Source organism: Dama dama, chromosome 17, assembly GCF_033118175.1.
Source record: "Dama dama isolate Ldn47 chromosome 17, ASM3311817v1, whole genome shotgun sequence".
Taxonomy (NCBI): Eukaryota; Metazoa; Chordata; class Mammalia; order Artiodactyla; family Cervidae; genus Dama; species Dama dama.
Window position 1 is genome coordinate 39615877 of NC_083697.1, and position 17178 is coordinate 39633054.

The window sequence follows — 17178 nt, forward strand, 5'->3', positions numbered from 1 at the left end:
AAAATACATTTCAGTCTCCATCAAGTTTAGTTTCAGGGGAAAAAAAAAATAAATTTTTAAGACCTCAGTGTGATAGTTCAGAGGCAATATGATCAAATGAAATTTAAACTCATTCATTCTCTGAAGCATTAAACCTTAATACAACAATCAAAATTTATCAGAGCTGCCTACTATCTCTTTTACTTTCCTTTCACTTAATTAAAATAGAATTTTTACTGGGATCTTAAAAAATAGTCAGGTCAGGGAGTTGGTATTAACTAACTGTGATTTTTTCTGCACACCTCTCTTCCAATCTGTTTTGCAATGAAATGAAAGTATCACTGCCTTTTTTCACCTTTCAGACAGAGATAATCACTCTAACAGTATACCTGGTTGAGCTGTGTGAAGTGATAACACGTTTGGTCTCACCAGACTAACTTGGGGGACACTTAGCACTTATCACGACATCAGTCAGGTCTTCCCTAAACCTCCATGGTTTCATCTGTAGAGTAGGATAATGACAAGGCCTACAACTTATAGTTATCATTACTGAATGGGATGAAAAGACCATATGGGGGATTATAGTTATTTTTGCTTTGTATGCCCAAAATCTACACAAGTACTTGGCATATAACAGATTCTCAAAAATATTTTGTCAAATGAATGACATGATACTTTTTTTAACTGCATTGTAATGACTTGTTTCCCTGAATATATTACAGAAGAATGACCACACCCTACCTTTTTCTATTTACCACTTTGTGTTCTGGTTTTTTGTTATAATTTAGCAATCTAATAATATGGTATTCTTTCAAGTTAATATTTACTACTATTTATTAATACCAACTTATGTGTTTTGTGTTATCTAGTCATATTTTATGATTGTTTTCTTATTAAAGTTGAAGTAAATTTTAAATATTTGATCAAACGTAAAGGATTAAACTGGGTTCCTATGGACCATGGCTGCCCACATAAATGGATACCAAATGTGCCTGTTTCATAGAGCAATAAATAAAAGCAAGAAGAATATAGTGAAAAACACTAAGAGTGCCTATGTTTGAAACTCAAAGGTACTTAAATATGTTAGCATCTATTCTCTTATATAAATCTGTAAGGTAATACTAAAAATCAATTAAGTGTTAGATCTAATTATGATGAACTACATTCTATTTCTAAAAGTACCATATTTCAGACATTTTTGCTATCATAATTATAAAACATTATGATCATACATTTATATTCTGATAGTCTATACTCATCTATGATTCTTTGGTATACAGTGTTACATATATATGCACATTACCCCAGGGCCCAGCATATTGTAAACACCTATTCTCTAAATAAATGAAAGTAATGTGATTCCATGCAAATCATGATTTCTTATAAAAGTTTAGTTGACAAATCAAACTTATGCTCAACCTACTACTTTGAATATTTTACCTACTTGTATTTTTTTCTATTAAAATTAAATACAAAGTGAAGACCAGAATTGAGGATTCCCTAAGCAAACAAACCCACTTAAGCCACCTAAGCAAAACTGGAGCAGCCATGAAGAGATACCCCACATTCAAGGTAAGAGAAAACCAAGAAAGATGGTAGGCACTGAGAGAGGGCATTGGAGGGCAGACAGACTGAAACCACAATCACAGACAACTAGTCAACCTGATCACATGGAACATAGCCTTGTCTAACTCAGTGAAACTAAGCCATGCCATGCGGAGCCACCCAAGACAGACGGGTCATGGTGGAGAGGTCTGACAGAATGTGGTCCACTGGAGAAGGGAATGGCAAACCACTTCAGTATGCTTGCCTTGAGAACCTCATGAACAGCATGAAAAGGCAAAAAGATAAGATACTGAAAGATGAACTCCCAAGGTCGGTAGGTACCTAATATGCTACTGGATATCAGTGGAGACATAACTCCAGAAAAATGAAGGGATGGAGCCAAAGCAAAAACAACACCCAGTTGTGGATGAGACTGGAGATAGAAGCAAGGTCTGATGCTATAAAGAGCAATATTGCATAGGAACCTGGAATGTTATGTCCATAAATCAAGGCAAATTAGAAGTTATCAAACAGGAGATGACAAGAGTGAACGTCGACATTTTAGGAATCAGAAAACTAAAATGGACTGGAATGGGTGAATTTAACTCCAATGACCATTATATCTACTATTGTGGGCAGGAATCCCTTAGAAGAAATGGAGTAGCCATCATAGTCAACAAAAGAGTTGGAAATGCAGTACTTGGATGCAATCTCAATAAGGACAGAATGATCTCTGTTCGTTTCCAAGGCAAACTATTCAATATCACGGTAATCCAAGTCTATGCCCTGACCAGTAACGCTGATGAAGCTGAGGTTGAAGAGTTCTATGAAGACCTACAAGACCTTCTAGAACTAACACCCAAAAATGATGTCCTTTTCATTATAGGGGACTGGAATGCAAAAGTAGGAAGTCAAGAAACACCTGGAATAACAGGCAAATTTGACCTTGGAGTACAGAATGAAGCAGGACAAAGGTTAATAGAGTTTTGCCAAGAGAACGCATTGGTCATGGCAAACACCCTCTTCCAAAAACACAAGAAAGACGCGACACATGGACATCACGAGATGGTCGACATTGAAATCAGACTGATTATATTCTCTGCAGCCAAAGATGGAGAAGCTCTAAACAGTCAGCAAAAACAAGACCGGGAGCTGACTGTGGCTCAGATCATGAACTCCTTATTGCCAAATTCAGACTTAAATTGGCGAAAGTGGAGAAAACCATGAGACCATTCAGGTATGACCTAAATCAAATCCCTTATGACTATACAGTGGAAGTGAGAAATAGATTTAAGGGACCAGATCTGATAGACAGAGTGCCTGATGAACTACGGACAGACGTTCGTGACATTGTACAGGAGACAGGAATCAAGACCATCCCCAAGAAAAAGAAATGCAAAAAAGCAAAATGGCTCTCTGAGGAGGCCTTACAAACAGCTTGAAAAGAAGGGAAGTGAAAAGCAATGGGGAAAAGGAAAGATATACCCATTTGAATGCAGAGTACCAAAGAATGGCAAAGAGAGATAAGAAAGCCTTCCTCAGTGATCAATGCAGAGAAATAGAGGAAAATAATAGAATGGGAGACTAGAGATCTCTTCCAGAAAATTAGAGACACCAAGGGAACATTTTATGCAAAGATGGGCTCAATAAAGGACAGAAATGGTAGGAACCTAAAGAAGCAGAAGATATTAAGAAGAGGTGGCAAGAATACACAGAAGAACTGTACAAAAAAAGATCTTCATGACCCAGATAATCATGATGGTGTGATTACTCACCTAGAGCCAGACAGCATAGAATGTGAAGTTAAGAGGGCCTTAGGAAGCATCAGCACAAACAAAGTTAGTGGAGGTGATAGAATTCCAGTTGAGCTATTTCAAATCTTGAAAGATGCTGTGAAAGTGCTGCACTCAATATGCCAGCAAATTTGGAAAACTCAGCAGTGGCGACAGGACTGGAAACGGTCAATTTTCATTCCAATCCCAAAGAAAGGCAATGCCAAAGAATGCTCAAACTACCGCACAATTGCACTCATCTCACATGCAAGTAAAGTAATGCTTAAAATTCTCCAAGCCAGGTTTCAAGAATACGTGAACCATGAACTTCCAGATGTTCAAGCCGGTTTTAGAAAAGTCAGAGGAACCAGAGATCAAATTGACAACATCTGTGGATCATCAAAACAGCAAGAGAGTTCCAGAAAGACATCTATTTTTCTTTATTGACTAGGCCAAAGCCTTTGACTGTGTGGATCAGAATAAACTGTGAAAAATTATGAAAAAGATGGGAATACCAGGCCACCTGACCTGCCTCCTGAGAAATTTGTATGCATGTCAGGAAGCAACAGTTAGAACTGGACATGGAACACAGACTGGTTCCAAATAGGAAAAGGAGTATGTCAAGGCTGTATATTGTCACCCTGCTTATTTAACTTATATGCAGTGTACATCATGAGAAATGCTGGGCTGGAGGAAGCACAAGCTGGAATCAAGATTGCTGGTAAATATATCAATAACCTGAGATATGCAGATGACACCACCCTTATAGCAGAAAGTGAAGAAGAACTAAAGAGCCTCTTGATGAAAGTGCAGGAGGAGAGTGAAAAAGTTGGCTTAAAGCTTAACATTCAGAAAACTAAGATCATGGCATCTGGTCCCATCACTTCATGGCAAATAGATGGGGAAACAGTGGAAACAGTGGCCGACTTTATTTTTCTGGGCTCCAAAATCACTGCAGATGGTGACTACAGCCATGAAACTGAAAGATGCCTACTCCTTGGAAGGAAAGTTATGACCAACCTAGACAGCATATTAAAAAGCAGAGACATTACTTTGCCAACAAAGGTCTGTCTAGTCAAGGCTATGGGTTTTCCAGTAGTCATGTGTGGATGTGAGAGTTGGACTATAAAGAAAACTGAGCGTCAAAGAATTGATGCTTTTGAACTGTGGTGTTGGAGAAGATTCTTGAGAGACCCTTGGACTGCAAGGAGATCCAACCAGTTCATCCTAAAGGAGATCAGTCCTGGGTGTTCATTGGAAGGACTGATGCTGAAGCTGAAAGTCCAATATTTGGCCACCTGATGCAAAGAGCTGACTCATTAGAAAAGACCCTGATGCTGGGAAAGATTGAGGGCAGGAGGAGAAGGGGACGACAGAGGATGAGATGGCTGGATGGCATCACCGACTCAATGGACATGAGTTTGAGTAAACTACAGGAGTTGGTGATGGACAGGGAGGCCTGGCGTGCTGCGATTCATGGGGTCGCAAAGAGTCGGACACGACTGAGTGACTGAACTGAACTGAAGCAAAACTATATTTTACTTCATGAACATAAACAAAATTTAACTTAGGTTATTTCTTGTAAATTACTCTGACAATCCTAAGTCACCTTCCTAAAAACCTTGCGATATCACTTTTAACAAATCTCCTGCAAGCACCCATTATAATGACTAATCATTATAAAAGCTAAACAACTTCCTTACTTTCCCTTTTACTTCATTTTGTGACATCATGTCCCTGAGCTCTGAGCTTTAGTCTCAGAATTTGAAGACACCCAGCTTGCTAACTGTTCTTATGTGTAAGATAAACTCTTGCTAATTACTCCTTGTTACTTGGTGATTTAACTTTGCTATTCCTGACAGCTTTTGGCATCAGAAGTTATGATTCTGAAAAGACCGCCTATTACCTCAAGGCCAGTGAGTAATCTGGTTCTAATGCTTTCTTGTTGATCCTGGAGTTTGAGGTTAAGTCCTCTGCTCTCTTTGCATTTTGAGCTGTGACTTTATTTTGCAGATCTGTAGTTTGTTTATTAAGGTGTCAACTATAAACTGGGACTTGCCAAGAGCATTGCCAACGACTTAACAAGAGCATTTGCCATCTGCCTCTGTGGAGACTGAACCCTGCACTACTGCAGCTGTTGACCTTCAACACCCCCTGAGCAAGTTCAAGGTGGAATGAGGCACTCCGCGCTCCAGGGAGTATGGTGGGAAGGTCTTTAGATAGTTAGATGTTTTCAGCAACAAATTTTATGATCTCAATCTTTGCATCTCCTCATATCTAGAAAAGCACTAAATCCCTTCATGGTGATGTCAGATCCTCATGACCAGCAGAAAACCCTTTGTAAAACAAATGCTTAATGGAATTGAACTCCGCCTTCACCAAAACAGCACATATTGACCTTCCTTCCACTGCCTCTTTGGAGCAGTGTCTCAGAGCTGAGGTGCTGTCTCCCAGGCTGCAGTCCTCATTTTGCCCCAAGTAAAACTTAACTCACAACTCTCAAGTTGTGCATCTTTTTTTAATTGACAGAGGCTTCTTGGTAATTCACCCCCATTTTCTTCAAAAGGCAGGAAACATGTGAATCTCTGTGTTTTGGAACATCTGTTAAGAAACAGGACCCTTCATAGTTAAGATATCATAGGGAATTTAAAAGTAAAAACAGGTTCTAAGTAGTCTAAAACGTTTTACACTTCTGTCAAAAAAAAAAAAAAAAAAAAAAAACCTCCTGGTGTGTTTTATGTATATTCACTATGAACCAGGCTCTTTTGCCTATTTGGAAGATGAATAATTTTGGATAATTTGGAATTGTAGGGGCCACTTTTGGGAATGATTAACTTAGAATAGATAACTTACCTTAAGGGAAAACATAGGAAAGCGCTCTTCACACTTCTCAGAGACAATAGAATGCATTATTTGATTGGCATTCAGAAGCTTCTAAAAGACAAACTGTCTCCAAAAAATAGCTTCTCTAAAAGGACTTCTAAAGCATGCAAATAAAATCATCTTTAGGAAAACAAAAAAAGGGTTGCCACTTCCTCCTCCAGGGGATCTTCCTGACCCAGGGATCAAACTTTCCTCTCCTGCATGGCAGGCGGATTCTTTATCACTGAGTCACCTGGGGAGCCCAAATGGTGTGTATATATATATACACACACACACACATAATCATATGGATTTTAAAAAAAGATATATATTTAATAGTCTATATTTAATAGACTTAAAGAAAAAAGTATTTCTAGGAATTAAGTATTCCTAAAATTCCCAGAAATATAGAAACTAACCAGATGATTTTCAAGTTCACATAATCTGGTATTCTTTGATAAACTGAGGTTAGTGTAAGATTGTTGGTTTAATGAAAGCAGGCATGTCTTCAGAGATGTCAATATTAAATGTAATGCAAACATATAGTCTCTCCTACCAGGCTTTAATAGTCATATAAGCTCATTCTGTATCAATGTTATGAAGTTGGTCAACAAAATATTATAACTTAAAAGGTGGTTAGCTGCTTGATGCCTAATTTAAGCCTAATTGTTTAAAAAACAGGTAACTTAAGTAGACATGAGTAAGTTTATACTATGTTATATTAAGTAATCATTAAAGTGTATTCATTATATATTTAAATCATTTCCAAATAAGACAATAATTGAACACTGACACATAAATTACTACATAAGTTATTCACTTTTGTTTTTCACTTTTAACAGAGAGACCAAAGATATTTGAGTCTACATTTAAACATGTCTTTTCCATATTAAAAATTATATATGAAAAATATGTCTCTAAAATTATAAACTATAATTATGTATTTATGAATTTGCTAACCTACTATAGAATGCTAATATATGACAATTCACAAATGCCTGCTTCCTCATTTTCATTGGCATGTAAAGGTTACTAACCCTTAGAATTTATAATACTTAAACTTATTAAAAACAACAAGAGCAAAGGAAAATAACTTTGCATTATAACGTATGGGAAAAAATATGATGAGTATATAAGGAATACAGAATGTGCTTTTGTAAAATTAAAAAACTAATTTTGTCTAAAAAGTGAGTGGCTATTCTGGAATAAGAAAGGAAAAATAGTAAGATAAAACCTAGATGGATATAGAAAGTTGCAGAAGGTTTGTGGAAAATAAATTTTATATTGTGTAGTCAAAGCTGGTTAAAAAAGAGTAGATTTATTTATAAGGCTTTTAAAAATGAGTTCAACAATATATCAACACAAAACTAGAGTTTAATTTTAACTCTGCTAAAAATTTTGTTCTTTAGATTATTGTTGTGCTCTTAAGATTATAAAGTTTTTTTTTAAGATTTAATATAATCCACTTTGGTAACAATGATCTTGGTCTTATGAAATTATTTCTGTTGTTAGTGTTTTCTTGAACAGGCCTTAGATTACTTAGAAAAACTCAGTCAGTTCAATATTAGAAGGCTAAAGGGTTTTTTGTGTGTGTGTGTATGTGGGTGTGTATGTGTGTATAGAATCAGGTAACGTTCTGTACTTGCCTCTGAAATGATTTCATTGCTGCTGCTGCTAAGTCACTTCAGTCGTGTCCGACTCTGTGTGATACCATAGACGGCAGCCCACCAGGCTCCCTCGTCCCTGGGATTCTCCAGGCAAGAACACTGGAGTGGGTTGCCATTTCCTTCTCCAATGTGTGAAAGTGAGAAGTGAAAGTGAAGTCACTCAGTCGTGTCCGACTCTTAGCAACCCCATGGACTGCAGCCTACCAGGCTCCTCCATCTATGGGATTTTCCAGGCAAGAGTACTGGAGTGGGGTGCATTGATTTCATTGCTACTTTGGTTCAATAAACTACGTTTCTGCTGCACAACGACTGATGCTATTTAATCAGTATTTGACATCTTGTTCAGCTGCTCAGTCATGTCCGACTCTATGTGACCCCATGGACTGCAGTACGCCGGGCTTCCCTGCCTTTCACCATCTCTCTGAGCTTGCTTAAACTTGTGTCCACTGAATCAGTGATGCCATCCAACCACCTCATCCTCTGTTGTCCCCTTCTCCTCCCACATTCAATTTTTCCCAGCATCAGGGTATTTTCAAATGAGTCAGTTCCTCACAACAGGTGGCCACAGTATTGGAGCTTCAGTTTCACCACCAGTCCTTCCAATAAATATTCAGGATATATTTCCATTAGGATTAACTGGTTTGATCTCTTCACAGTCCAAGGGACGCTCAAGAGTCTTCTCCAACACCACAGTTCAAAAGCATCAATTCTTCAGTGCTCAGCCTTCTTTAAAGTCCAACTCTCACATCCATACATGACTACTGGAAAAACCATAGCCTTGCCTAGACGGACCTTTGTTGGCAGGGTAATGTCTCTGCTTTTTAATATTGTCTAGGTTTGTCATAACTTTTCTTCCAAGGAGCAAGCACCTTTTAATTTCATGGCTGCAGTCACCAGCGGCAGTGATTTTGGAGCCCAAGAAAATAAAATCTATCACTGTTTCTATTGTTTCCCCATCTATTTGTCATAAAGTGATCAGACTGAATGCCATGATCCTTGTTTTTTGACTGTTGAGTTTAAAGTCAGCTTTTTGTCTCTCCTCTTTCTCCTTCATCAGGAGGCTCTTTCTGCCATAAGGGCGCTATCATCTGCATTTCTGAGGTTATTGATATTTCTCTATGCAATCTTGATTCCAGCTTGTGCTTCATCCACCTGGCATTTTGTATGATGTACTCTGCATATAAGTTAAATAAGCAGGGTGATAATATACAACCTTGAGGTACTCCTTTTCCTATTTGGAACCAGTCCATTGTTCCATGTCTGGTTCTAACTGTTGCTTCTTGACCTGCATACAGGTTCCTCAGGAGGCAGATAAGGTAGTCCTGCATTCCTATCTCTTTAAGAATTTTCCACAGTTTGTTGTTGTCCACACAGTCAAAGACTTTAGCACAGTCAATAAGCAAAAGTAGATATTTTTCTGGAATTCCCTTGCTTTTTCTATGATCCAACAGATGTTGGCAGTTTGATCTCTGGCTCCTCTGCCTTTTCTAAATTCAGTTTGAACATGTGGAAGTGCTTGGTTCACATACTGCGGAAGCCTAGCTTGGAGAATTTTGAGCGTTACTTTCCTAGGGTGTGAGATGAGTCCAATTGTGCAGTAGTTTGAACGTTCTTTGGCATTGCCTTTCTTTGGGCCTAGAATGAACACTGACCTTTACCAGCTCTGTAGCCACTGCTGAGTTTTCTAAATTTGCTAGTCATTTTTAATAAACCTCCTCAAGTCCAATTTTGAATGAAGTCAAAATAACTGAGAATTTCCAGAGGGTACCTGGAAGATCTCAAAAGACTTATGTTCTCTCCTCATTTAAAAAAAAAAAAAGTTAATTTATTTAGCATTATTGGATATTTTAAATTGCATGAGAAAGACTGTCAAATAAAAAGTAATATTTAAACTTCTTAGATTATATTTACATGAATATATATTATTAATATGTGTTCTAGAAAGTATGTGAAATTATTTTTTAAAAATCTGATATGTACTAGTATGATCAGTCAAAAATCTAGTTATTTTACAATTCGGTATGTCAACAAAAAATTGCTTTTTAATTGCTTTTTTTTTTTTGGTGAACTTTACCAGACCTTTAACCATGACTGATTTTAAGTCTTTTGTCACTCAAACACAGTGATTGTTTTACCCTTGATTTTCTCCAAAAGTATTTGCAATCAACTACAGGCATAAGTATATATGGAAATATCAATAACCTCAGATATGCAGAGGACATCACCCTTATGGCAGAAAAGTGAAGAACTAAAGAGCCTCTTGATGAAAGTGAAAGAGGAAAGTGAAAAAGCATACCATAATAGTAATTACTGTTGCCCCAAAAGCACTGAGATAATTTCTTATAGAAAGTGTGATTATATGTAAGAAATTAAGATATGATCAAACAATATTTAGACAGTCCTGTATGAACACATAGGCACAAAATAAAATCATGAAAAGCATTCTGTTGTTAAGCATTCTGCCTCTAGCATGAAGTTAAATATGGAAAAATACATTTTGTTTTCTAAATAAATATTTAAAACAATATAAAATTTAGGTAATTATGAAAAATAATAACAATTTTGAAAATTTTAGTAAGGAAGATTTTGTGTATCATAACATATACCTACTTTAGAGTCTTCATTAAAAAATCATTTAAAACACAGCTATATGTCTTAAATATAACCAAGAATAATAAGTTATTTCTATTTTAAAATACTATAAATAAGAACATTTAATGAGCATGTATTTCAGGGCATGAAAAATTAAATTTTCAAAATGATTTGATATAAATAAAATGTGTTAATAATTGTTAAAACATCTAGCAAAACTGTCCATGGTTTTTCTTCTAAGCACTTCTTTATATTTGCATGATTAATTCTTAACATTATAAAATTAATTCCTTAGCTCATGTATTATCTATCTCAGACAGATATTCACATAGTAAATCTTTATCATCACCATTATGCCTAGTCTATAATGCAGATTTAAGGTAAGCACAATCTTTAACAGTACATAATGTATGTATAATATACAAGTATGTATATATGTGCATATGCAATCCAAGTACAATTTGTATTGAGTTTTGCAATCGTGCAATCCACCAGCATTCTGAAATCAGGAAAACAAAACAAAATCCTGACTTTTGGATCTGGAACACCTACAACACAATCCACAGCTTTAATGTTTGCTAGAAAAGTTAAATGAACTTGAGGAAGTCACTCAGCTTCTTTAAATTCCACTTTCCTTATTTGGAAAATGAATTTAATTAAGCTTGTTCATCTCTTATTTTTAGTTAATTATTATCAAAGTATTTCAGACAAATATTCAGGCATAATATCATAGCACAACACTTCTTTCATCAGTAAATACTTATGTTGCACTGTATTTGTCAGGTACATTTTTACACCTCATGCTGCTTTCTTTGAGAAACAATCAACTTCAGTTTTGTTACACCTTGGAATACAGTGCAGTGATTTTAATGATTCTTACACACTTAAAAAAAAAAAAGTCCATTAATTCCTATTTTTAACTCATGTCTAATGTAATCAGAAAATACAAAACATTTTAATAGTTAAATGATCAAGCTACATAACAAACATTGCTGGAAACTCTGAATATATTTCACCATGAAAGTAAAATGATTAACTGATAAACTTGTTCACTGATATATATTCAGCCCAATTCCATTTTAAAAATATTAAAAAAAAAAAAAAAAAGGTTTCCAAGGAAGCAGCCCGAAATGCCTTACTGGTATTAAAGAGCAATCATAAAATAGTACCTTTTCAGGTTGGTGGTTTTTTGTCTATATTGACAGTTTCTGCTACATTGCTTTTGAGGGAAAAAGTACCTTTCTTTATTGACTTAATCTACTTGCTAACACATCTATTTTTTCTTTTGTATCCTAGTCAAAATATCTTTAATTGAATTTTTTTTCCTTGCTCAAAATGATATTGACCATTCAATCTGATAAAAATCTTTACCAGAGGAGTGCTTTATTTTAGGTAACGGAATTGCTCACATTATCTACACTTAACGGTTTCAAATATAAAGTAAGACAATAAGTAGCAACAGATAAGAACAGAAGAATAAACTTTAGAAAACTGTTAGAGAAACAAAATCACTTTGGTATCCTGAATCATAAAAAGATGTATTTTATGTTTTTAAAAGAGCAAAGTCAACAAGGACACATACAGTGCTTTCAAGTGAATAAACATTTAATTTTATTTTAATACCATGATTTAAATCCAACTTTTGATCATGCATATTGTATGTTAGAAATGAGTCAAATAACTTAAGAAATTTCATAGCATAGTTCTAAATGTTACCATCATTAACTATGATTATTTCACTTCCTGTTTAAAAAAAAACACAGAATTCAGCAAAACCTGTTTTCCTCTCTTTAGCCTTAGGGCTCTTCTGTTGCCCTGCACTACGAGACTGAGACATTTCTGAGCTTGGTCACTTATCCTTGCAATAAACTACAACATGCAAGAGTGCCTTGTTGCTATCCAGACATTTGATAATTAAAGTGAGGTATTATAGAAAGGTAATAAACAAGGACACACAGAAATCAGGCAGTGATGCCAAGTCCAGGAGACAGGGTTTTTTATTTTTTTAATGAGACATTGAACAAACTTCCCCTCAATATGAGGTCAATAGCCAATAAACTTTCTTCACTTGTTTAGAGATATAAATAAATTTTTTACTATCTACAGAGAGAATAAGACTCCTCACGATTTACTTCATTTGAAGACATATATTTTCATCTTCTGATCTCAATGCAAGGGAAAAATAGAGGCAATTTAGTTCTTCAGTAAGAACTGTTATGCAATGATGGGCCTAATTAGAATCACTGCTTTCAAATTTATCTAATATACATAGAATATATAGTGAAATTAAACAAAGACTATAACCAGAGACACAAATGACGTGGATGAGAAGGTTAAAGAAAAAATATGTACTGCCAAGTGGAATATTATATTTAGAACAGCTGCATATAGAGATGATTTAAAATTAAAGGTCTATTTTTGTTTTAAAAATACAGCAAGGTAGGAATGTTAGTTTAAACCACATCCACTAATAGTTTATGCAATTGTGTACAAATACAAAAAGTGTGAAATATTTGGAATGGAAACATTTCTGTATTATATACTGAGAAATAGCTAATGCAAGAAATAATGAAAAATTGATTTGATATGTAGCATGTCAGATTTGTGATACATTTATTATCAAATAATGATGTAAGCTAGGTTGAAATATTATGTACTGGTTTAAATAAACCTTCAGTGCATGTAGGATTCCACAGGGCCTTGAAAAGAAGAAAACAAAAATAAATAAATGAATGACATCAAATTAATAAAATGGAATAAACACAAACTTTAACATGAAGGTTTAAAATGTTTAAACACAAATTAAAAAAAAAACACACAGACCAACATAAATCTATTCTACCTATGATTTTCTAAGTGAAAACTGTTATTAAAACTCATTAAATATATTTATATTAGTAATGTTTCCAAGCTCCCAACTTCCAATTAAATACTTTACAACCGAACACAAGGTGAAAGAGTGAAGACCAGTTAGCAAAATTTTATTCCCTTGGTTTTATAAATGGAGTGAAAAAATAACAGTTTTACTCAACTCTTCATATAGTCTTCATTTCCAGATAATTAAATAATTAATAGGTAAGTCTATATGGCTCTCCTGATATTTTTATAGATCATCCTGAACACAAAGCTCCAAAAGTATTTTCAACCTACCACAATTATTAATACTTTAATTTATTCTTTATTGAAATTTTAAGTGACAGGAAATTAAAACATTTCAAAATATTTCACCTTAAAAAAAGGAACTCCATTGTTCAGACAATGTGTGTAAAAATAAATAGAGGGTCTAAGAAGTCTAGAATATGGCAGCTGCTCCTAAGGAAAGCAGAATTCAGTTGGAGAGATAGAAATGATATAGAAAAGATTAGCCATACTACAAGATAATAAGTTCCATGTCAATACATAGGAGATATATACATAAATATATAGAGCATATAACAATATCTAGTACTGACAGCTACAGGATAAGTTTTCAGGACTAGTAACTGCGGAAGTTATTCTATGGAAAGAGAGATCACTCCAGATCAAGGGTAGAGGGCTGGATTTGGGTTTAAAAAGAGAGGAGGGGCATTCTAAACCAAACAGTTAAGAACAAAACAACTCAAAAACACTGAACAAGGGAGACAAGAATTAGCAACTTGTGTTGGAGCAGCTTAAGTGGAATAAAAGGTTTATATTTGGGAACAGTTAGAGCTAAAATTGCTTAAGTAGGGAAGAGTGTAATTTTAGCAGCTAGAATGCTGGTTTGAGTAATGTGGATTTTATCTTTCAGGCCTTAGTCAGCCATTAAGAGTTTTAAAGTAGAAATACAACATACTGCAAGCTGCATGTTTGTGATTATTTCTTTTAGATTTATCTGTGATAAATATATATATATAGATTAGAATAAGTAGAGACTTGAAGTAGGAAGTCAAGACCAAAACCAATGGAAATCCATCCTAAAGCAGCAATCAGTACTGGAAGGTGACTGTTCCTTATAATCCAATTTGTCCTACAAGATGTTCCAGTTTCGTGAACAGTTGATCCACCACTCGGGTTACAGCTGAGGCACCATCCTCAGGTCTTCCCAGATGAGTCTTCTGGCACAGTGAAGGCACAAGGCTCCTACTTCACTGGACTCATCACTAATCTCATCTTTCTGCTTATTTACACCACGCCCTTTATCACCATGGGAAACTCTGTCTCGTTTCTAGTAGACTTCCTGTCCTCATCCACAAGAGGACAAAGGTTATGAAGAAAGAAAACTTGTGTACTTCTTGTTCACTGCTACTGAGAGAGTCAATTGGCAGACTGATAAGAAGTCTAGGGTCCCCAAGGAGGAGAAAGGAGTCTGGGGCCCTCAAAGTGGAGATAGGGGCCTGGAATTCTCAAGGAAGAGCAAAGGACAAACTTTTGGTGTCTACATTCCTTAAAGCCTTAGTCAATTACACAACTCAGATAAAACTCTGTACAAAGGATTATATAACAACAAAGTATCCTGTTTGAGGACAGTTTCTGAGACAGTTTCTTGAGGACAGTCCTCCTTCCTGAAAACCTTGTGACTAATCCTGATATCTTAGAATGTATATTATGGGAGTGGGTCTGGTAGGATCTTTCTATTGTTAAATTCTAATCTTCTTATCCTAAAATGTAAATTGTGGGAGTGGGTCTGGTAAAATTTTCACAAACTTGAGACACTCTTTTGATTCATCGTAATAACTAATTAAAAGGTATATAACTCCATTGCTAACACTAGCAAGGGGGCACTCTTTCTGCCCCCTTCTGATGTCTATGTCAGAAGCTTTCTCTATCTCTTTTATGCTTTAGTAAAAGCATAGAGCAATCAAGCCTCTTCTCTGGCCCCGGATTGAATTCTTCTCCTCCAGAGGCCAAGGATCCCGGCGTCTTTTGTGGTTCAGCAACAACCTTTCATTAACAATCTCAATGCCAGGACACCTTTTTTACTTTTATTTTTTAAATGATTATATAAATGAAAAAAGGTATTCTCTCTTGGAGGTGGAAGTAAACTCAGGGCTTTGCTTGTATGTGCTACAGAGAAGCATTTATGTATTTGCCAACCAAATGTTATTTAAAAAAAAAAAAAAAATTGTCCAGAATCATTAAGGCTAACATTTAAATGGATACTCAGTGTTTGGTATCTGTTCCCCAAATGGTAGCTGAATTAATGTAAAAAATATATATATATTATAAGTTAAAAAAATCTAGAATCTATATTCCAGTGTATTTTATGACTCCTAACATTCATGTTTTTAATAAAGCTCTAACACAGATTCCTCTTTTAATATTCTAAAATGAAGGAGAACATATAATAGATTAAATATGTTAGGTGAGATAGACATCATAAAGTATATGATCTTAGCTTTTGCTTATATAAGAGTTTATAATATTCTATATTTGTCATGAGGACAAAAAGTCTCAATAACTCTCTGTCCTCTTTAGCTAGCAGAAAATGAGGTGAGGGCAGGAAATTACTAGGAATATTAAAGCTCAACTAATGAAAATAAATGGTTCCCCTTAACCTGACTGTAGAGACAACAGTAATTTGAAAAATAGGGTACTGTTTTATGATTAACCACTCTGGGGATATTGCAACGGCTTTAGAGCTTCACTGTTTCACTTACTAATGTAAGTCTAGAGATTATTCCCTATCAGAACATTGATGTTTCCTCTTTTTTGGCAAGAACTGGGTGGGGGGGCTTCCCAGCCCTCCATTTTGTGAATGAGCCATCACTAAACACTTTCCTGTTGATGTATATTTTGTGTTGTTTTCATCTTTAACTATTATAAATAATACTCATAAAGGAAGATCTTATAGAAAAGCTATTTGGTATATATGCATATATATATATATGTACAAAACATATGTACTATGTTAAGTTCTAGAGACAGTATTGATAGATGGAGAATAAAATCATGTACATTTTTGTTAAGATTTTTCAAAATCTCTCTTGATAGGGAATTATACAACAATGCTATTCTTTAAAGGGAAAATACTTGAGAAAAGTAAAATGGATGTTTAAAGGGCCACATGATTGAATAATACCTAGTCATTTAAACTATAAAGTAAAAGTTATTAATATTACAGTACAATAATATCCATGCTAAAACATGTAAACACGGGTATGTTTATATACATATATTTACAGATATACTCTGGATTCAGTGTCTGTATGTTTAACATGATAAAAAAATCAAAATACAGGGGAAAAAAACCTTTAAAAGAGTAGAAAATAATACATACACTCACAGCAAGTAATGTTTGTCTTAAGGCCCAATAGTGACTCATTACTGATGTGCCCTTAAAGAAGAAAATTTAATCCTTCCTGACTAAATTAGAGTTTGTAGCAACTTTACCACAAATTAAAAATAACTAAATAGCATTTTGGGAGCAATATAAAGTGTTTCTTATAATCTTAAAATCTGAAAAACACTGTATTTCTAATTCTAGTCTTTTCTTAGACTAAAAAAATGACTAATTCATCATCTTTATGTTATACTTTTCCAATGCAAGAAAATGCGTAACCTATTTATATTTCTTTTTGAAAATTACACTGTATTAGACTAAAGATTAAACAAGTTTTCCTGTAATTTGATGGATTAAATCCAAATCTGTAAATCCACTTACAAGTACAAAGCTCATAAAATAATGACAAACCTGAGTAATTCTGATATGTGAAGAACTATGACTCTTTAAGTACTCTGAATTGCAAATTACATTCTTTTTGGTATAAATTTTCAGATATGTATGTTTAAAATTCTAATCA

At 34.8% G+C, this 17178-nt stretch overlaps 1 protein-coding gene across 4 annotated transcripts in view; it reads right to left on the bottom strand.

The window, feature by feature from the left end:
* Positions 1-17178, bottom strand: part of CCSER1 (coiled-coil serine rich protein 1) — a 1396414-nt gene that overhangs the window by 595139 nt on the left and 784097 nt on the right. For 2 of the 4 annotated variants that reach the window (XM_061164393.1, XM_061164392.1), the window contains one exon: positions 12379-13116. The exons of the other annotated variants lie outside the window; for them this stretch is intronic. In XM_061164393.1, coding sequence (XP_061020376.1) covers positions 13054-13116 — 63 coding nt within the window. In that variant the 3' untranslated portion in view covers positions 12379-13053. Of the gene's footprint in view, positions 1-12378; positions 13117-17178 lie in introns of those variants that run through there. 4 annotated transcript variants of the gene reach the window in all.